The sequence below is a fragment of the Corapipo altera genome, unplaced genomic scaffold, assembly GCF_003945725.1.
Source record: "Corapipo altera isolate COAL_440 unplaced genomic scaffold, ASM394572v1 60, whole genome shotgun sequence".
NCBI classification, from domain to species: domain Eukaryota; kingdom Metazoa; phylum Chordata; class Aves; order Passeriformes; family Pipridae; genus Corapipo; species Corapipo altera.
Genome location: NW_020884912.1, coordinates 1,927,814 through 1,949,568, shown reverse-complemented (window position 1 = coordinate 1,949,568; position 21,755 = coordinate 1,927,814). Strand labels below are relative to the sequence as shown.

Below are 21,755 nucleotides of genomic sequence, written 5' to 3'. Positions count from 1 at the left end.
TCCCAGCTGTTCTAACTAGGACAATCTGAAACTACAAATATCTCTGATTTAGTTCTTTCATGATACACTTATCCATCCAAAATTACTTCTCTGCTTGCCTGGTGGCTTCCAACTTTTTGTTCTAATAGCTGGACCACTGTCCGACACCATTACTTCCCTTTGATATGCCTGAAAAGTTAAAGTGGCTTGGTCAAACTTGGATAGGAGTTTTTTTGTTACAGCCTGGAACTGAGTCCCAGGCTAACACCCCATGCACTGAGAGAGACGATTTCTCACCTGAGAGTCACTCAGCAATCTGGATCTGACTTGGATATGTTCTGGTGAGTGTCTGACGGAGTGTTAGGCTTATAAGTTTGGATTCAAAATCCTGGACAACCACAGTCCTTGAGCACATCTGTCAGAGCAAAATGGCTAGTTTTGTCCAGGTAATCTAATGTGATGGCAAGGAAAACAAGGAAGAGGAAAAAGGCATACATGCTGTGGAAATGCTGCATCTTTCTGATGCAAAGAGAACAACCTCAAAAAATTGTTTTGCCAATGTGCAACACTGGAAAACATATGGTGATTATTGTGGAAACAACAATGAAATATGCAACCTGTGTAAGCTACACAGTGCAGTACAACAAATGGCAACCACCTAAAGCTTTCTGTTTGTGGAGAACATATCTGGTCCCGGGTTTATTGCTTCTGAGGCAATGAATTAGAGTAAGATCGCAGCAACCAGCTTCTAGGAAAAGTCAGCTAGCTACAAATAATATATGCTGATGATTATACTATTAATATCTTGATCAGTAATCATTTGTGTTTCTTGTCCATGCCAGTTGTAAAATATGATTATCAGAAGAGCAAGCACTATTCTCATAGAGTTATGTGATAAGTTACAGTAGGAAGAGAGTGGAAAGAAAGAAAAAGACAGAAGAAGAAATTTTCCTGTGCTTCCATTCCTTGTATCCCCACTTTGGGCTGCTGTGAAGCTCTAGGGAGTCAGAAGCAGTAGAGTCTTACCAGGTGCTTCTAAAAGTAACGTGCATGGGGGTAACACTGTGCATCATCCAACCTTTCTCAGTCATATGAACAAGGTAAAAGTAAATGTATATATGTACAGTTAAGATGAAAATACTGGATCTGATTCTGTTTCTCTGCACAAATCCTTAACCTTGCACAATGAAGTTTAGGCAGTAGTTATGAGGATGTGGGTTTTTTGCAGTTGTTACAGGAGAGCTGGTATGTGTGTGTGCATGTTTTTGGTCCCATAGAAAAGCATGTGAAGACTAGAAGTCAACTCTAGCATGAACTCAGATTTTCTTGTGCTTGAATAATAAGGAATGAGGAATTGATTTCAATTTGTTAAAAATAAAATTTCTCCCGGAAAAATGAACATCTGGTAAAAAACTTCACTACAATGTTTACATAGATTACATATTCTAATCTTTTTTACCTCTCTTTTCATCATCTCAGATTTTATAAGTAAAAGGCTTAAATCAGCTTAAATGTCCGAAGATTTCTGTTTGAACTTAAATCCCCAGGTATTTTCCTGCTCAGATGTGGAATGGTACTTCACATTCTGCACAGCACAGTCACCTTTTCCTCCATGTTCAGAAAGGGCCAGCAAGCTTATTTGTTAGATCAACCTTTTATATCAGTTATGATCTGATTAAATTTTTCATCTAGGCTTTGCCAAATCAACCTCAGTTATGCGCTTCTACGTGTGTACGTGCATGTGCAGAGAATCATAGAATAGTTTGGGTTGGAAAGGACGTTAAAGATCATCTAGTTCCAACCCCTCTGCTATGGGCAGGGACACCTCCCACTAGACCAGGTTGTTCAAAGTCCCATCCCACCTGGCCTGGAACACTTTCAGGGATGGGCCATTCACCACTTCTCTGGGCAGCCTGTTCCTTTGTCACACCACCACCACAGTAAAGAATTTCTTCCTTATATCTAGTCTAAACCTACCCTTTTTAAATTTAAAGCCATTCCCCCCTGTCCTACCACTGCAGGGCACAAACAAGGCCAGAAGGTCTCTCGTGCAGTGAGGTCAGCCCACAGCTGGGAGATGCTGACACAGACCTTCCTTTCTGCCTGGGAGGTGAGAAAGGTATTGGCAAAGCAGCCCATCAGGTGCTGCAGCACCCTCCAGAAAAGAAATGGTGACTTGGCATCCATGTGGACGCAGTAGACATTTTGGGGCATGTACAGCTCCCTGAAGAGCCACTTGAAGGTCTTGAACTCTTTGTGCAGTGTCATGATGTAGGCAACAAGGAACACAGCCTCTTCAGCCGAGAGGGCACAGGTGATGTAGTGGTTCTATATTATGTGCTCTGTGCAATTAGATTCTCTGAATGATTTTTTTAAAGCATTTTCCTTCAGAAAGGACACCTTGACTTCATAAAGTGCTTTACAGGCTTGTACTAAAATTGAACTCACTGAGAAGTTCAGCCTCATAAGATATTTTTGTGCATGCGCATTAACGGTGTAGAAAACAAATGGAAGTGAAAGACTGAGAATCGGAATGGCAAAGAAGCAGTATCTGAGTGTATTCACTACTGTCCAGAAAAAGAGTCTCTCTTGAAATATTGCAGAGAGGTCTGATCAGACACCACCAACAGCTCGTTTTGCTGTCCGTGCTTGCTTCCTACTGGAGAACGTATGCATCCATCTGATGCCCATTATGCAGCTGCTGCCCTTACTTTTAATACTAATAGTTGCATAGCCATCATTGATGTGGAAGCAGCATAAGTAGCGAATGACTTGCAGATGGGAGCTGCTCCACAGCACCCTGAAGATTAAACAGACATGTTGCATAATTACTGGCTTGGCAATGAACAGCTGGCACATAACTCACGCTGTCCCCAAATTCAATTTATGGGTATGTTCTTGACTGCTCCCTCCCAGTCTCCCTGCATGTATCATATAGCTCTTAAAGTGTCTGTACATGCACCCAGTGACAGGAAAACCTCATATTTACCTCTTGTATAATTCTATTTTTTTACTTATAGGACTTTTTTTTAAACCATCCAGGTGTATCAGTTATCACCGCCTCCGAATTGTGGAAGGCTTCTGACATGAAATAAATACTACTTCAATATGTCTCAGTGACAACTACACACTTACTAGATCAAGTATATATTAGCTATTGTGGCCTTTCTGCTGTTTTATATCCTGGATGAATATAATTTCTAGAAGGTAACTATCAGAAAACCAGTTCCATACATACCATTTTCCAGCCAAAGAATACAAGATGGAGAACAACCACTCGTGTGTCTTCCACCGAGTGTCTTCACTATTCTTCATTTCTAATGTAAAGCCACCAACGTTCACATATAAGAAGTAAGAGAATCATTTTTGCCTCTGTGTAGAGTCATATCACAGCCATTACATTTTTTTCAGCAATGTTTTCTTAATTTGTAAATTTGAAATTTGACAAACAGATTCTGCTTAGAGTCATGAATGTGTTGTGATGAGCTCCAGACTTACATCCATCACAAGGAACTGGGTTAGCAAAATGTGTTATTTAAACCACTGAAGTTAACCATAGGCTTTCTGATGAGACATTCTTATTTCTAAGAACTATGCATGCATCTGGTATAACATGCTTATGCAATGAGAGCTTGTGGCATGACTCTGACTAAAGTGAAATCCTTGGTCTCTTTCTTTCAGCTGTGAGTCTGTTCATGTGAATCTCCTGCTGCGAGACAGCATATTTGGGGCATGTAAACTTTTTGCAACATCATGTCCCTTTGCTCCAATGTGAAGCAATGCTGAGCCAAAATCAGTTGATCTGAGATTATGCCAGTCAGTAAATGTCCTGAGTGAGCCACTCCTCACCGGGCAGTCAGAAGGAACAGGTAGGGATAGCTGCAGTCCTGCTGGAGATCCAGTGCAACCTCCTTCACAGATACCAGTGCCTTCGGAACGAGAATGGCTCCAATGGAGCTGAGGAGCTGGAGCAGACCTATGCAAAGTCCCAGGGAGTAACAGAGACTCACCTGATGCTGCTGAGAAGTCATCTGGAGAACACTGCTCCTAAGCTGAGACCACTATTCAAGTCTAGAATAGAAATGCACAGCAAACACCATCTTCCTAATCTGATTGTTACAGTGAATTATATCCAGGTGTAAACACCACTCCCCTGCCTGATACCTCGGAAAAGCAAATTGTCGTGACAGCTGGTGACTATAATACCAGCAGCCTCTTGCTGTCCTCTGTGCAGTCCATAGACCAGGGAATTCATCATCTTCCCACCTTCCTACTGGGTCAGCTGGCTGCAAGACCATTTCTCCCCCTCTACCATAGTCTTAACATGAGACCTCCATTCAGCTGGAGTTAGGAAGATGTAGAAAGAGAATAGCAGGGGGCAGATGCCAACATTCCTGCAGGCATCAGGGTTTCCTTGGGGAAGTCTCAGTTGGGAGCAGAGAGCACATGCTACTTTTCCGAATTACCAATGGCTGAGATGTTTCAAAGCATTTAAATGCCTTTGAAACTGTCTGCTCAAATGTTCTTAAAACTACTTTAGGCACTCTGTAACCTGCTACACAGCTAGGAAAACCTTCAAGTCTTAAAATATATACATTATATATACATATATATATACATATATATGTACGTAAGGAGACTGTTCTCTCTTAGGTATTGAAGTCTGCATTACTAGCCCGGTCCACAGCAAACAAGTAAAGCTACACACAGAAAACAAAATGGGTCTGGTTTCCATAGGAGTCCAATGCAAGATTTAACCTTTCCTTGGTCTCTTTTGTTGATAGATTTTTTTTTTCCTTGCACAGACATTGCTGCAACACCTTTGCAGAAATCCAGATTAACCATAGTCCTTTGGTAGTAATAGCCTTGGGGATAAGAAGGCTGCATGCTTGGTGCTACTTCTTAATTCTAGTGCCTCAATTCTCTGGCACAGTTAGTGTTTAGAAACCTGAAAACATACATGTAAATGATTGCTGTGGAAGATCAAGCTGTCAAAACCTTTGGGGTTTTGTTTGGTTTTTTTTTTTTTGGTTTTGTTATTTTAGCACTAGTTCTACTTTGTGCTGCTCTGTGTGAAATAAGATCCGTGCCTTGAATTATAGGCAAAAATCACAAAAAAACCCAACCAAACAAAATAAACTTTAAAAAAGCCACCTACACACCCCCTCAAAAAAAAAAAAAACCCAAACGACCAGAAAACCCAACAAACAAACCAAAATCAGTCAAACAAATAAATAGTGTATAAGTCACATGAGCCACCTTATTGGAAAAAGTCTTTCTCCGGTATTAGTGTGTTATTGATTTTATAGACTCATCCTAAGTTCAGATGCAAGGAGCAGCCAAATCTAAATGTACATCTGAACTATATTATGGCACCAGCAACCAGTAAGGAGACCTCATGATGCCCCTGGATTCTCCTGTTATAGATTGTATGGAACCTCTGCATATTCTGGGTGCAAAAACAGAGTTACTGGACAAAAAGATAAGATTGAATTTACCAGGCACTTTAACAAATATGCCATGTAAAAGGGATCTGTGCTGGCAGAACTAAAACTGCTGCTGACAGATTTGCAGTGCTGCTCCTTTCTATTGTTCCCAGGACATGCATTGTAGTAATTTTCGTTTTAGCATCACAGGAGTTTTTGGTGTGACGCCTATAGTGAAAACACACTCCCCAGTAGGACTGGGGATTGAAATGTCTTCCCTGAGGATGAATGGGAACAGACCTTTCCAGACAATGAGGATGTTATCTTCAGGATAGAGTCAATACTCAGTAAACTGCTCCTGGCCTTAATAAATATAGGTAATTGGTTTCAGCTTATTTGTTAGCTAATTAAAAGGCAAGATGCACGGGCTTTGCACATTGGTTTTGAGTTCCTCTTTGGCCTCAGTCAGCAGTGATGAATGTTATGCATTTCAGGTCTATTTGAAGTCACTTGGTATTTTCTATTGTCTTGTTAGGACAAAAACATCTATATCATGATATTTCGTTTCATGACTCTCTCATGCAAAGCTCTGAATTTGAATTGGCACTGTTGTTAAAATCACAGTGAACCTGTTGTGAGCAAACAATTTTGCCTCAGTGTGGTTTTTCTGGTTAGGAGGTGCAGGTAGGCACTGTTTTGTGCCCAAGTAAAGGATCTCCTCCGCCCACACACCTTCTTGCACCAAGATGAAACTTCTTTGGTCTTGTGGTGGTTTGGGATGTCATACAATGTGCATGGTCTCCCCAAAACTCTCTCCTTGGAGCAACCCTACCCAACACCAATCTTCTCTAACATGTGCCTTACTCACATGCCCCACCTGAGCTGGAAGATACAGTATGCACTGTATTCACACAGGGGAAGCGAAATCAGACTCTGAGTGCAAAAGCAGTCATAATTTATTCCTATCTCTCCTCTGCCCTCCCTTTTTTCCTGTTCAAAGCAGTCCCTGCCTTTCCTGCACTTCCCAGCCAGCCATAATCTGACTATTCAAAGAGAAGAAAATTCAAACCTACCTGAAACAGGAGTTCCCAGGCAGATGCACTGACACCGGACAGTCACAACGCAGCAGCACTGGCAGCAAATGGGAGGAGAAATGAAATGACACATCAAGGCAAATGCTACCTCAGCTCACATGGTCCAGTAAAACCATCGAGTAATCTAATTGTACACAGTCAGTGAGCACATCTGTCTGCACAAACAGCAGGGGCCAGACAATGCACCATCTCATCTACCTTTGTCTTGCTGTGCTCTCAAGCTCCAGACACAGAGTCTCTTACACTGCAGGAACTTCGTTACTTGTCTGCATTTGCAGCAGACTTTTAGACACAAAGGTTTTGGGAATAGGTAAGCTGCCTAGTCTCTTAGCAGAGAGCATTTTGCAAGTCAGACTTGCTACTGGTCCAAAGCAGAGAACTCTACTGCTACCTTCTCCAATTAATTACCAACAGGGACACGTACTCACCTCTGTGCAAACTATTCCTCATCAGCTGCTCAGGAGCAACAGCACGGCATTCTCTTCCCTGCTCATTTATCCTCCTGCGCAGAGAAAGCAAGACATAATTAAACACGTCCTAATAGAGGACAGGCAGGCTGTGGTGGTGAAGCTGGCTTTCTTCTGTTAAATATGACTAGATTGTATAGCTGACACTGGTGTAGTTGACACATGGTGAGAGATCTGTTTTCTTATTGCAGATTAGCGTACAGTAAAGTACAAATTTACGTGTGCCACTACTATTTGCCCTGGGGAAGTGTCCAAAGGTAGCCCACACTGGATTTTGCAAACATTTGGGCTCTTGCTAACTTTATGAACATGAACTCAAGGTGTTCCATTCAGTGGGCAAAGTGGAGCAGCTGATGTCAGACCCTCAGGGTGGTGCCAGGTGAGGGCAGTGTCCCTGCAGCCTGGTCTCTGCACGGCCAAGGGTCTGCTCCCAGCTGCAGGTGTGTTAGCAGCTAGAGGAGTAAAGCAACTGGATTTTCAGGTTGGGAGTGACCTGCTCTGCCAAGCAAGTCTGACCACAGCCCTGCCTGCTGATACAGGTGACTGGCTATGCCAGAGAGTGCAGATATATGGATCACTGTTATTATTTCTAATGCCTACACTAAACATGTAGCATTATCATGTTCTTTATTCTGACAATATAACTTGTTTCCAGCTGCAAAATGAGCAGAGAACCCATAGGGATCTAGGAACCATCTACTGTCAGGGATGGCAGAAATATATATATGTTTATTATAGCATTAAAAAAAAAAGGCAGAAAGTCTTCAAATATGTAAAAAAGGTAAAACAGAAGCAAATTATGGTGCAAATAGGAAGGGAGTAGCTGATTCTCCCTGCTCTCTGTGCATAAGACAAGAACTAATCATCTTAGATAGCATCAGGAGAGGTAAAGATCAGACACTAGGGAAGCTTTGTAGTGATAAACAGTTAAATGTGGATTAGATTGTCTGGAGAGGCTGGAATTTTCCTGCTGATGGTTTTTGGGAGCAGGTTAGGCATAGCTTTTTCAGCAGTTTTGCAAGTCATACTGGTTCAAACCTGCTAATTTTCTAGGTCTTTTCCAGCTCCTTTTCCTATGATGGTCTATTTTACAGCACCACAACTTGGCTGTAGCTGGGCTGAAGATCCTGTTACACTCAGCAACTGTAACAAGAGGACTTTGTCGTCATTTAGAAATATGCTCATAATCTCTGCTAATTACCATTAACATCACAGTTGGGTTAACCTTGGGATAGTCCTGGACCACTCAAGAAGGAAAAGCATTTGTATGATACTTTTGTGATTCATCCTAAGCATAATGAAAAATCATTTAATAAATGATAAATCTGTGATGGTTTACTTCTTGACAAAGCCTCAAACTGAGGCTTTTCAAATTGCGTTTCCTGAGCATTTCAAATTGCCAAGCACCTTCCTATTTGCTTTTGCTTTGGGTGGAGGCTCATGCTTATGTTTTGGTCTCTTGTTCTACTGCTTACACAAAAACTTTTTATGGCTCTCAACGGGAAGGGGAGTGGCTGCAATCACCAGTCCCCATGGGGTAGAAGACAGACCCTGATGGCATTACTGAAGCTGGGACAATCTGACCCCCATACCGGGTCACTGGAAAGTCATAAAGAGGCTAGAAAACTACTGGAAATCTCCTGCCTTGTACAACATCATATTCCTCAGCTCCTACAGACAGCCTTGTCTCAGCCTTGTCTCATCTAGCCCCACCTGCTAAACAGCTTCTTCCAGGCCAAGGTTTTCTTACTGGAGTCCCCCGTTACCATATACACCTGGCAGCTGGTGCTCTGGCATGTTTTCTGTCCTGTAATGGGTTATTTCACAGTGCTTTCTGGAACCTTCCTTTTGAAGCATTCCTGGATCCTGATTTGAACTGCAATTCTACTTTACAGTCTCAAATTCTGCAAGTGTTTGTTTCTTTTCTTCCAGTTTAGTACAATTTCTCAATTTGAGAAATTCTTACAGCTTCTTGCCTGTTGCTCACACTGATAATGCTTCTTGGCCTAAACCCAAGCCTATATTTAGGTTAGTTTTTGTTAGTACTTTTCATTTGCAAAGAATGTACACAACAGCTTCTTTTTTCCTGTACCTACAGCAATTAGAAGGAATATGGTACCTTTATCCCTAGGCCCCTGCTTATTGAATCTCTATGTGAGCTCTGTTCAAGTGACTGGGCAAGTTCATGACAGAGGACCCTTTTTGGATACACAACAATTATGTCCATCTCACAAGATCCTGGTCTGCAAATGGTTGGAGGCTGGAAGGGTGCCAGGAAAAGCACTGCATTTTCTTGCCCACCTCCCTTGCTCTTCCAAAGGCCTCAGCACATGCTGAGGATACATACCAGTCAGGGATGTTATGACCCTCCTGAGTCCCTGCTCCCTCTCAGGGGTGCATAGACAATTGCTTTTCTCACTCTCAGGTCTTTTTCATATACACACGCATAACTCAGGACAGCTGCAAACACTGCCCTGCTCCAGGCTGCTGGTTATCAGTAGATGCCAAACTTTCTCCAAGTCAGGACTTGCTCAGGACATTACATGAAGTCAGGTATCTTGGCAGTGGCTTCTGTTGTTTCGGTGGTAACTCAACAGTGTGGGAATTTGAGTCGCTCCTGGTGGTTAGCCTCAACACACCACAGAGAGGTACACTGCATCCCTCAGCAGGCTCTGAGGTTTCTTACATAGCCAACTTGCTATGTCCGGCATGAGGCCACCATGTCTAATAAATGTAGCAGTTCTTGAGTAACTTGGCTTCTCTGTCATAAAATAATGGTGAATTTTTGTGCTTGTATTCATACAGTACCATTCTAAAAATTTCAGCAGGGCCATCTCATAGTGGAAGTAAGACTTTTTCCAGGGGCATTAGCTGTGGGATCTCCAGAGTTATAGCCACATTAATCATTAATTCCCCAAGAAACTGCCCTACCCCATTAAATACACTGGCATATTTTTTAATAAGGTCACCTGCCTTGTGTCAGTTGAGATGGAACAATTCCCACTTTCATTACCAGTTTGATCAATTTAATATCCAGCCTGCTCAGGGACTAAGCTCTAGTGATGCTGCTGTGTGTACAGCATGAAATTTGTGGTGTTTTACATCCTATTTCATTTGGTCTAAAAGCACACCATGTCTGTCGATGCCCTCCTGCCTTACCTTTCTCTTGAAAGGTGGATTCTTACTCTTTTCCTTCAGCCAGTCCTGCCATTGCTGTTTCCACACCAACGTGGAAAATTACACAGCCAGATGGGGAGCTAGCTGAAGCTTCTGCACGTTCTCAATTTCTTCTGGGACCTGACTGCTTCCATGGGACTATTAAAACACTGAGAAATTACACTGGGGAAAAAACAAAACAAAACAAAACAAAACCCAAACAAAAACAAACAAACAAAAACACAACACAAAACTTCAAATATAAGCAGGATCCACTTGCAGGCATTCTCTAAAATGGGACAGGTGCCTTTCAGTCAGTATGCCATTCTCTGCTTATGTTAATGCCTTTTCTGCAACATCCCAGTTAACAGCAAGCTGGTACTAAACAGCGATGTTCCGAGCCGTCAATCAGTGATGTACTACATCCAGCCATCAGGTTGCTGCCCAAGTTTGGGCCAACCTGTAAAGCCGTATCACCGCCGGGTAGAGCGGTTAAACTAAAGAAGGTCTCCCCTCCGATCCGCAAGCCTCCGCTGTCATTTGTCCCCTGTGCCACTGGATGGCAATGCTGGCTAAAGTTTCGCGGCCGGTAGCGGAGAGCGCGGAGAGGAGGAGGAAGAGGACGGATGGCAGCGCCGGCAGACGGGCAGGGTACGGACAAGGCAAGGCAGGACTGCCGTGGTGAGCCCGTGGGAAACGCGTCTCACTGAGACATCGCACCCTTTGCTGTAATTTTCGACCTGAAAGGAGATGTCCGACTCACGGGGTGTGATTTATCAGGACCCCCGCATTTGAAGGACTCGAATAATGGCAAAGTAATATGTGGTGTCGAGGTTTTAAGCGTCGGAAGGAGTTGTCGGCAGGAATGACTAGGAGTCACGCATTGGCTCGGCTTGCTAGAAATTGCCCAATTTTTATACTTAAAAACTGTACTTACATTTTGTAAAAAATGACTTTGTAAGCACAGCACGGCTGGGCTCAATGACTATTCAGTGAACTCATTTGAATGTGCATAGACAGGGCTTGCTTGAACTGCTGCATCAAAGAGAAATGCTGAAATGAGTCATTTGTGAATCACGGCTTATTTTCTGTTGTTAGCTCATCTGGAATCCCATGGTGATCAAACAGCTTTTTACAATGTGTTAATACATCGCTACTCCGTGTGTTTAGCAACAACCCTGTTCCAATAAATTGTAGGTAGTCATCCATTACAAAGAGGTAGTGTTTTCTGCCCCGTGTAAACGGGCTGGGATGAACTTGGAGGTGAAAACATAAGCAAAATTTCATGCTGTTCCAAACACTCTTTTCCACGCTGCTTCCACTCCAATATCATACATGCTTTCTGTCTCCTTGCTTGCAGGGCACACAGTCCACTCAGAAGAGATTGCCTGCAAGGGTAAGTGCTCCCGTCGTCCAAGAGGCTGCAAGCAGGCTCGAGCGGCCGACAAGCCACTTTACAGGAACGGGAATGAAAGGGAGGCAGGAAAAAACACCCGCGGCAGCAGTTTAAGGTAAGATCCTGTTTTTCAAATTGGTGGCTGTTCCTATCCTATGCCTTCAGCTGGCTGGAGAGCTTTGGCCAGGCTATAAGCAGTTTCAGGCACCGATCTGCTCAAATTTGTAGGGGACGGTAATCCTCCCCTCTCTTTTTTTTTTTCCTTTTTTTTTTTTTCACTGTAACAAACTGAATCAGTCCAGAAGGTCTGCAAAAAGTTGACAGGAGGCTGAGGAAGAGGGTGTGAATCCCTTAAGGCTGCTATTGTCATTGAACTCTCTGTGGTGTGAAACCACAGCCTGAGGTGCTGAGCTTCTACCCAGAGCAACTGAGGCTCAGGAACCAATTCCCTACTGCCAGATCTTTTATTGGAGTGAGTGGCTGGAGATGGAAACATCTTCAACCAGTACAACAAGCTTCACCATAACCTGTCTGTCAGAGCCCTAAGCCCTATCTGCTTGTATGTGAGTTACGTGGCCATAAAGGCCAAATACCCTCTGCCATCAGCTACTTAGGTTTCTTCTTCCACATATAATTGTAGCTCAAACGTCCTGAATAATTACATTCCTATTGGGACTGATCCAGCCCCCAATAATAATCTTAATAATGTTGCTCTTAACCAGCCACATGAATCCCTTTCAATCCCCAACGCAGGCTCAGTCATGCTGTAATTCAGTAGAGGAGGCCATTCACTGTGGGGCTAATTTAGTTTAAAATGCAGACAGTCTATTTATGGGACAATTTTTTGTTCATGCTCTAAATTCTTATGTGCAATCAACAGCCTGTAAACCCGGTCAAGCCAACACATGACCCATTAGCATAGGCACTTGGGGCTTATGGCCCCTAGGAGCAGTATTTGTGCTGTGCTCCTTCACAAGTGGGATATATCCCCTATTTAGTTAATGGGCCCTGTTGTAGGAGAAAAACACAGAAACCCTTTTCCTGTACTGGAAATCAATTTCATACAATCTCAGGATTGAGTTCAACCCCACACTCACCCACTAGCTCTCGCAACCAATGCTGCTCTTCCAAAATGAAGCAGTACCACTTTTCCTCTGTGAGAGAAGAGCAGAAAACTGAGGTAAGGAAAGGAGCATCACCACATTGAGACAAAGACCATCATCCCACCTGTTGTGCTGCCAAGAGCAGGATTACCAGAAACGTGGAGAAAGGCTTTTCCCTTGTGAAGATTCCGCATAAGCATTAGACTTAACAAAGCTTAGGTTCCTTAATGGGTCTAAACATAAAATCAGTAGCAAGCAGCTTGTTCTCAGGTTTTGAAATGCAACCCACAGGGGTTTGAAGTGCAAGACCAGACAGGGTTTACCACATGCCAATATCCAGCAGGGAAGCAGGCAACAAGGTAGAGGTCCTAGGTCCTTTCACAGGACAAGTATCCTGATTTATGCAACTCCTTAATTTTTTCTTCTGGGTTATTTTTAAGCTGGCTACTTGAGTTCAGCAGTGTGCCTTACAAAAAGCTTTGCTGGGGCAACTTGATGCTGTGTGAGAGGATGGGAAGAGTGGAAACAGAAAAATAAATGAGGGGGAAGCAGAGAGGAGATGTCTTTTGGGATAGCTTTCCCTAGTGTGGTGAGCTGTTGCCTTAGGGGCCAGATTTACCTCTGACAGGGAAGACTATCATGGAAGAGATGGAGAAAGGAGTAATAATCACTCCAGGTGGGAAACAAAGGCAGGGTAACCACCCACCCATAAATATAGGCAGGGCAAGCCTACATTTACATGCCTACAGCTGGGGCCATCTGTCTAAAGGCAGGTAAGGGTGTCAGGAGAGGAGGGCCTGTTCCAGGTTAGTGAGGCTGAGTGTAAAGCAGGTGATGCTGACTCTGGGGCAAGTGATAGCCTGTCTGTGTTTGCATGCCATATTTTTCCAATGACACTTTGCAGAGCGTGTGTGTGTTTTCTAAATTGCCCCAAATAAACACCGCGCCCCTCAGACATGCACATCTCTTACATGTTTTTAAATAAGGACCGACAGCTGGAAGACAGGAAAGGGCCAAAGGTTTAGGAAATTTATTTCTGCAGAGCCCATTTATACCAGGACCTCCAACAGAGTAAATCTTGCCAGAACTTGGGCTGACTGGGTTTCCTTCCTCTGTGTCCAGCTGTCTTGCCACATCGCTGTACCTTGAGGCAGTTTACTTAATTTATCTGTGTTCCAGTTACGGGATAAATAATGTCAACTACCTCACAGAAAAATATTTACAGTTCCTCTTTGGATTTTGCTAAATTTTTGTGCCAAATTTCCTCAGTTTCTGCCTTCACCTTTGAAGAAAAATTGTTTGTATTGCAACCCTGGTGCAGAGATATAGACATGTATTTCCCATGTATTTCCTGTACAATTTGTAAGTCTGATGTTTGAGAGCCCAAGATACTTCAAATGATTTGATTTTTTTTTAACTTGTTGTCTTTAAGGCTCTTTCCTGTCTGGACTTCATGCATACTGGGAGGTACAGGTATGTAAAAAGCTGATGATAAATGTCATGACTCCAGGAAGTGGAGCTTTAAAGACATTAGTCATTTTGGATAAAGTAGCCAAAGGAGGTAATTCCAGCATCTAAAGTAGAAGAGGTAAGGAGCTGAAATGGCAGAGCTCAAATTAGGGTCAAGTTGCTGGGTAATATTGTCCAGGCTGTCTTCACAGAGCTCTTCCACTTTTGAGTGCGGTGTTTCTGGTGCTAGGTAAGAGGGAGAAAAGCCTGGGGTTGTTCTTCAACTGAATTTCCCGAAAAGGAGACACACAGGGGCGCCAAAGTCTTAGAAAAAGAAGCTTAAGCCTTTTTTCTACATCACTTCTCAGCCAGTGCAGTTGGAGGGCTTCGCTCCCGCTCCGGAGCGGGCAGCTTTAAGGGAGTAGCTCATCAGCTCAAGACTGATTTAATTTGCAAACGCACTGGGGCTTCGCAATCGCTTAAGCTTGCCTGGTGTAAACAGGCTGGGTGGCTACTGGCTGCTAATGACTCTGTGCCTCTCATAAGGGGAGTCCTAAAGAGAGATGAGGTGTGCCCAGGTGTGGGGGTCTGATTCCTGTGGGGGGCTGGTGCGTGGCTTTGTCCTTGCACGGCACTTGCAAGCATGGCCTCAAACTTGTTCTGGAGAAATTTCCCAGATGCCTTTGGAAGAGTGCCATTATATCAGTCTGGTAATACCACCCTTTGGAAAATAAAAAGTTTGTTTGTCCTGTGTCCAAGCTATTAAACTGTTTGCATTCCCGAGTGTAAAGATGGTGGTCTGAATTTCTCTGTCTCATCAGTGTGTCCTTGTGAGTTGGATCTGGCATGGTGATGTCAGCAGCTGCTGGAATGGACACCAAGGTGAAGATCCCCAGGACAGCTGTAATGTAGGTGCACGACAGCCATAACCTCCAACCGCACCCTCGTTTCCTTTTGACACAGGGAGGAGGCTGGGTGCAAGGGCGATTACATCGGCTCTTGACTGTGATTAGATTATACTTATAGCGGGCTGGTATTCCTTCGCTGGCTCTATGGAACGATAATACCAGATTATCCAGTGCACAGCCTGCTCTTTAACTCACCTCCAGAGGTTTTACTCCACAGTTGTCAAGCAGGAGGCAGGCAGGACATTTTGGTATAAAATACTACATAAACACGACTGAGCCAAGCGAATTAAACCCTTAATATAAGCTGTCATGGGAAAAGAAAAAAAAAAAAACCACCCACATGTTGTTCGCTGTTTTGTTTTGTTTTGCTCTCCACTGAGTGATATATATCTTAGTGACAAGTTGCTCCAGCCCTATAGCATTGCTTTTAATACCATAAAGTGTTGTGGGGTGTAGACATGTGCTAGGACAATGGCTAGAGCTAATGTTAAAGGCTAAATGTATTGCAGCTGCATATAAACTGGGCTAGATTAAAGAGTACAGCTTTGGAAGTTTCTTGTTCAAAAAAAAAAATTACTTAAAAGATTTTTTTGGTGCAGATTAATTTTGGTTTGGACGTCAGAGCCTCCAACAGCCATTTTCCAGTAATATGTCTTTTTGTAATTATTCGACACTTTAAAATATATGCCTCGCAGACAGCAGTTCCAATGTTAGCATAGAAATATTAAAGTAGATTTTATTTAAACTCTGCTGTGGGTAATACCAGGCTTTGTTTTTAAAGCATGACTTATTAGGGTGTTTTATTCAATGCACTAAAGAATGAAATTCCACTTCCATTATATCATATTATGCCAGGACACAACACCAAAGTATCATTGGAGAAGCTGAGAGTTTCAAATGTAAGTGCTCAAGTTTAGCTATCAAATAGCACAGTTAGGTATCTGGCTGGAAATTACCTGTTTAATGGAGATCCCGACTGCCTGCTCCTCCTCTTAATATCTCTTTTCTGACTATGGAACAATGTTGCCATCAGCAGTAGGAGAAGTGGATATTATTCTGGTGGTTAGTTCAGTCCCAATTCTTAGTCTCCTTTCCTTTCCTTGATCTTCAGCAAACCAGCTGCAAGACCTTGGGGAAATTCCTTATCTTCCCCTTGCATCAGTTTACTTATCAGTAAAGCAGATAAACTAATAACACTGCACTTCTTGAGGGTTTGTTGAAGCTTATTGTGCTGTAGCAAGTGCTTTGAGAGGGAAATCATTATAAAAACGACAGTGTAATACGACATGGAGGTAATATGAAGGAGCTCCATTCTGCTTCGTGCAGGTCAGCGGAGCTCTGTTATTTGCTTTAGCAGAAGCAGGGATTTGGCCTATGCTTAAATGACTTGCAGTTGTTTTTCTTCTTGAATGCTAATATAGAGTTAAGAGATAGCATTACAGGGAAAGCTCATTCCTGCCTATGTGTAAATATTTAGCAGCTGAATAGGCGTTATTTAGCAGGGCACAGTTTCTGCTTCTCCACACTTTTTAAGCATGTCATTCTAAGCTGCTACATACAGATCAGAAGATACACTGAAATTACCAGATCAAAATCTTTCCCATATAAGTGTATACATACAGAATTTATTTTACTGGGCAATTAAATGTGTAAGATAAATATCCCTGGGGGAGGAGGGTTGTTTGAGGTTTTATGGCATATCTTATTATGGGCTCAGTTTCGAAATCTTAATCCAAGCAAAACTCCCGATGTAGAGACTTAACGCTGGAGCGTAACTTGTGTTTCGTACTCAGGATATCTGCAGTTGGGTGGATGTGTGCAGTTGCATCAGTGGATTTTAGGGCAGGGGGGTAGTGAAGGCAGTGAAGCTTTGCCTAGAGAAAAGCAGCCCTTCCTAGAACACTTATAATTAGCAATAAGGCTTTGATCAAGCAGGACACATTGAAGGACCTTAGGCAGCATAGTGTTTTCTGAATTTCATGTGACAATATTATTGATGAAAACTGAAAAGAAATGTAAAATAAAACATATTTGTAATTATTTTGGGGTGGCATGATCAGTAAAACTGCAATGTACTACAGCTATGAGATTGCTGGCAAAATAGTTGCCTGTGTTTCAAATGCAAAAGTTTTTTGGAGGACACATGAGCAGTCCGAATTGCCCAGAAAATACTCCAATTTTATGTCCGAGCTGCAAATGCAACTATTTTCTTAAAACTGGGTGGGTTTTGTCTGTTTAGAAAATGAAATGTATAATAGAAAAAAGCAACCAGGATGGAGTGACCAAATAAACAGACCTTGACATGCTTACAGTGGATAGATTTATTTTTCTAAAGACAAAAGTACTTGGTGGCTTTAGCCTGAATCTATTCTACTTTGCAAGAAAAAAAAAAAATCCTCACTAACGTTCGTATTTGAGACCATGCAACTACTCCCTGAGTAATAAAAAAAAAAAAAAAATGAAGCATGGAGTTTTACCCCACCAATGCTTTATTCATAGGAATGATCTTTTCAGAAGCTCGTTTTCTGGAGATGGCAATGACAGTACCCAGCACTAAAGGGCCTAGGTTGAGAAAGAGGTATCCGGTGAAGCAGAATGTACCTGTCACCTTTACGAGGTCTACAACATTGGAATTTGTACCATAGGGTTGCTCACGCAGACACCGGCGAGACTTCGGTAACTGGATTGTATTGGCGCCACAGCGTGTGCTCAGTTTTAACTCTTGATTACTTGCCGGTTTTGCTTGTTTAGTTGCTTTGGTGTAGTTAGTTTAGCAAATAAATATTAAAGGAGCAGGTGAGAGCCACCTGCCTCTTGGAACCACTTTGTTTTTTCTTTCCCCCTCCCCCAAAAAAGAGTTTTTATCTCGCTCCAAAAAAAATTGCACTCGTACACCTCTCCCGCCCCATCATTTGACATTGAAAAAAATAGCTATTTATATGCATTTATAGCTATTTATATGCTGATTTCCAATCTGATCGGAGACCTGACAACACTGGGGATTCAAAAGCGGGGCCGGGGGTCAAGGAGGTCTTGGGAGAGGGTGTGGGGTGTGAGGGGGGTGGCAGAGGACGCGCGGAGAGGTACCCAGTGTCGTAACTCAGGGGCAAAGCGTCCTCATTCTCCTCCTCCCGCTCCTCCGCGGAGGCTGCGCAGGGGCGCCAGCTCCGAGTCTTCTCCACGCGGGACGTCCCGCGTGCCCCTCCAAAGTGTGTCGTCGAGCAAAGTCGCGACGGGGGGAGCCTGAGTGGGAAGGGCAGAGAAGGGGCATTTAGTTTCGTGAGGTCCTGGGAGCGACTGAATCGACCTGTTGCACTCGGTGAGCTTCTCTCCCGTTGGAAACGGGCTTGAAAAAAAACCAAACTCTACTAAAATGAATAGCCGGGAGACAGCACAGTGAACAAGGCGGTCACAGGCGGACACGTACGGATTTCTTCTCTTATCCTTTCTTTTCTTTCCTTCTCAACATCCCAAGTCGCTCGCGGAATGGGCTTCCCGGATCCACTGGCCGCAAGTTTGAGACCCCACTCGGGGAGCCCTGTTCCCCGCAGCAGGGCATAAAAACAAAGGCACAAACCCCCAAATCCACCGTGGAAAAGCCTCTCCGCTAACACCCAAGACGGAGCACCTCCCCTTCTACGGCACCGGCCTTCCAGGACTAATTGAATCATGTTGGACCGCAAAGTGCGAGCGAGGAAAGGCGGGGATTGTCTGTATTTTTTTTTCTTTTTGTTTTTGTTTTGTAGGGTTTGGAGTGTTGAGGTTGTTTTTATGTCCTGTCTGGGTTTGCCTCTTTCCTTCTACTCCCCTCTGTGCTCTAAGGTGAGGCCGAGAAGACTCCTCGTGCTCAGGGTGGAGACAAACCTCATCCCAGGGGCTGCCGTAGTCCCCCTTCCCCCCAACTCCGTAGAGCCGAGGTAGATCCACACCAACCTGAACCTCTCCTTTCTCCCTCCGAAAATACCGACGCCGGGAGTTCAGCCTGGGCAGAGGACGGGGCGGGGGGGCTCTTCATCCCGACCCCGCTGGAGAGCAAGCCCACCCCGCTGCCGGCCGAAGACGCGCGTCTACTCTGGAGCATCTGTTCCGGACGGAGCCGAGCGGCGCCGCTGCCGGCCCTGGGGCTGGCTGGGCTGCAAGTGGCCCCACGGGCGCCGACTGGCCACTGCCAAAAATTAGTCTAGGAAAAAAAAATAAATCTATTTACGCGGCAGTGAGCCGATGGAAATCAGCCGCGCTGAGCTTCTCCCCAGCCGGGCGGTACTGGGGCAGGGAGAAGGGAAAAGTAACAGTGAGAAGAATAACCAACTCTAAGTTCGCAGCAGAGTAAATCGGGAGCCGCGTTTATCCCACCGTTCTTGAGGCTCGCCCGGGGTGGGGCAGGCAGAACAAGAGGAAAGAGCAGGAAAGATCTGTCCGGCAGCTCAGGGCTCGTCTGGTAGGGATACTCAGGGGTGAGAGGACCTGTCGGTAACTCAGACCGGCTGGGGAACCTCGACGCCGGGAAGGGGAATGCCCCCCGAGAGCATATCTTCTCTACTTTCTTGCTAGGAAGAGAGGTGTGGCGGGGTTTGGCTATAAGGATGCTGCCGATGGAGGGAAAGGGGAGCGGGCAGGGCTTTGCCCCGGCTGCTGCCCGGGCTATGACACACGGCGCGTCCATCGAAAATAACTCAGAGGCATAGAGTTCCGCAATGACTCTCTCTGGTTCACTTGCCAAAATCACTGCCAAGCTGTGAACCAGACGGTGTGACATAGAGGGGAGAGGAAAAGAAAAAAATAGAAAAGCTGCATCTGTCTTTGTGCTAAAAGACTGTGGAGAGAAGTTGACTCAGCTTCAGCTTCCTTTTGCACAAGGAGGAGGCAGGCGGCAGGACAGGCAGGACGAGCCACAGCTGGCAATTTAGGGATGACAGTAGCCTAGGGTGCGGCGATTTCAGTCCCCTACACGGGCCAGGTTTGCCCTCAAGGCTGCGAGGGAAAGGTGTTCTCTAAACGCCCGGGTAAGGGAAGTCGAATTCACTCCTGAAGTGCAGTCACCAATGCCCAAGGGAGAGGAAAGGGGTGTCCCACAACCCCAGACACTGCAGCGCGTCCAGCCCATGCCCTCTTTCCCTAGGCTAAAAAAAGATCACGGATCAGCTTGATGCGTGCCAGGGCTGCCCACAGCCCCGAAAGCTCGACTCCTGCCCCACGGGCTGGCCGTGTTGGGGCCGCCTCTCTGCCAAGTACCGCGGGGCAGAGCCGGACTGTGAAAGCTGAGTCCTGACCCAGGACATTTAACCCTGTGTGGGGAACGCTGGAGCCAGGGAGAAGGGAAAGATCCTACCTGGAGAAACATGGCCCCCAAGTTTACTGGGGACGTTTCGCTGAAGGCCAGTTTGTAATCGGATTAATTCCCCACCCCTGTCCCCAAAATAGTAATAAAGGCAATATTTTAAATAATCGTTACTGGGCCAAAATTGCCGCCTCCTGGAGAGGACTTGAAGGGACAGGTAGACTGTCAAGAGGAGAAAAGAGAGGCAGCAGGGTTTCAGAGCTGCGAAATCTCTGCAAATCGTCCTCATCCCTCTCCCGTTTTGCACGGGACTGTCTTTGCTCCGCGTCGTCCCCGAACAGGACCCTCCCCAGGATCGATAGAGGTGGGGAAGGGGCAGGGCTGGGTAATTAAATCCCGGTGCCCGGTTAATTGCTGTAATTTGACACTAACTGTACACCGCGGGCCGGCGCTGGGAGCGGCGGTGCGAAGCGCGACCCGCACGGCCCATTGACCGCGCCCCGCCCCGCCGCCGCGCAGAAGCCGCCGATCCCCGCCAATCCCGTATGGCCGGGGCGGTGGATCAGAAGCGGAGCCCCCCCAGGAGCCGACAATTCAACTGCCCGCGGCCCCGGCACTCCCCCGGTGCCGAATGGCTGCGGGTGCAGGCTCTCGCTTTCCTCTTCCCACCTGCCTGGAGACAGGGTTGGAACTTCCTTCTGTAAGGTCCTTGTTCCCAGGCTCTTAGGGGCAAGGGGGTGCGTTCCCCTTCCTTCTACTGGAGACTGGGACCAGTCCAGGACCTAACCCAACATGATGCGCCTCGACATTCAGGAAGCCTCAAACTGTCCCATTCCTGGGACATGATGCCCCGTTCACCTGTGTCTGAAATGCAAAGGGCTTGCTGTGCAACTGTGAAGTGGAAAATGTTTGCATCGTTCCCCAAAATCCTGTAGTTGGAGTACTGCTTTCCCCCAAGCCCCCAGTGCCCAGCCCCCTGGAGATGAGGCAAGGGCTTCCTGTCTTTTTCGGAGTGTGAAATCAGCGTTACACCCTGGCGACTTTCCAGGGCACTTCGGCACTTGAATCCCCGAGGGGAAAAAAAAAAAAACCCAAACAAACCAAAACATGGGCGAGGACAAGGGGTGCGGACACGGAAAGGTCCAAGGGCCACAGGCTATCGCAGGCCAGCTTCCCCCGGGGGAACGCAGCATCCCTCACACCGCACCGTTCCCGCGCAGCCCAGAGCCCGGCCAGCCGGGTACTGCAGCACCCCGGCCGCTGCCACCCGCCCTCTCCCGGCCAGCGTACCGGGGTCTGAGAAGACCATCTGCACCGGAGGGTGTCTTTGTTTCTCCCTGGACTCCCCCGGCTATTTGCAGTGCCTCCATCACCGAGTTGGGCTAGTTCAGCCCCCTGCGGTGCTTTCTCTTTTTTGGCTACTGTTATTGTTATTATAATTATTATTAATATTATTATTACTACTACTACGTGCACGCACTCCCTGACATCTTGCCCCC

General features: G+C 45.4%; 1 protein-coding gene across 1 annotated transcript in view; it reads right to left on the bottom strand.

Moving 5' to 3' along the window:
• Positions 1-21,565, bottom strand: part of GCNT2 (glucosaminyl (N-acetyl) transferase 2 (I blood group)) — a 26,967-nt gene extending 5,402 nt beyond the window's left edge. Inside the window, 6 exon segments of the mRNA XM_027654089.1 lie at positions 1,993-2,037; positions 2,040-2,546; positions 6,928-7,001; positions 18,066-18,221; positions 19,186-19,241; positions 21,464-21,565. Coding sequence (XP_027509890.1) covers positions 1,993-2,037; positions 2,040-2,546; positions 6,928-7,001; positions 18,066-18,221; positions 19,186-19,241; positions 21,464-21,565 — 940 coding nt within the window.
• Between the last annotated feature and the right edge of the window lie 190 nt (positions 21,566-21,755).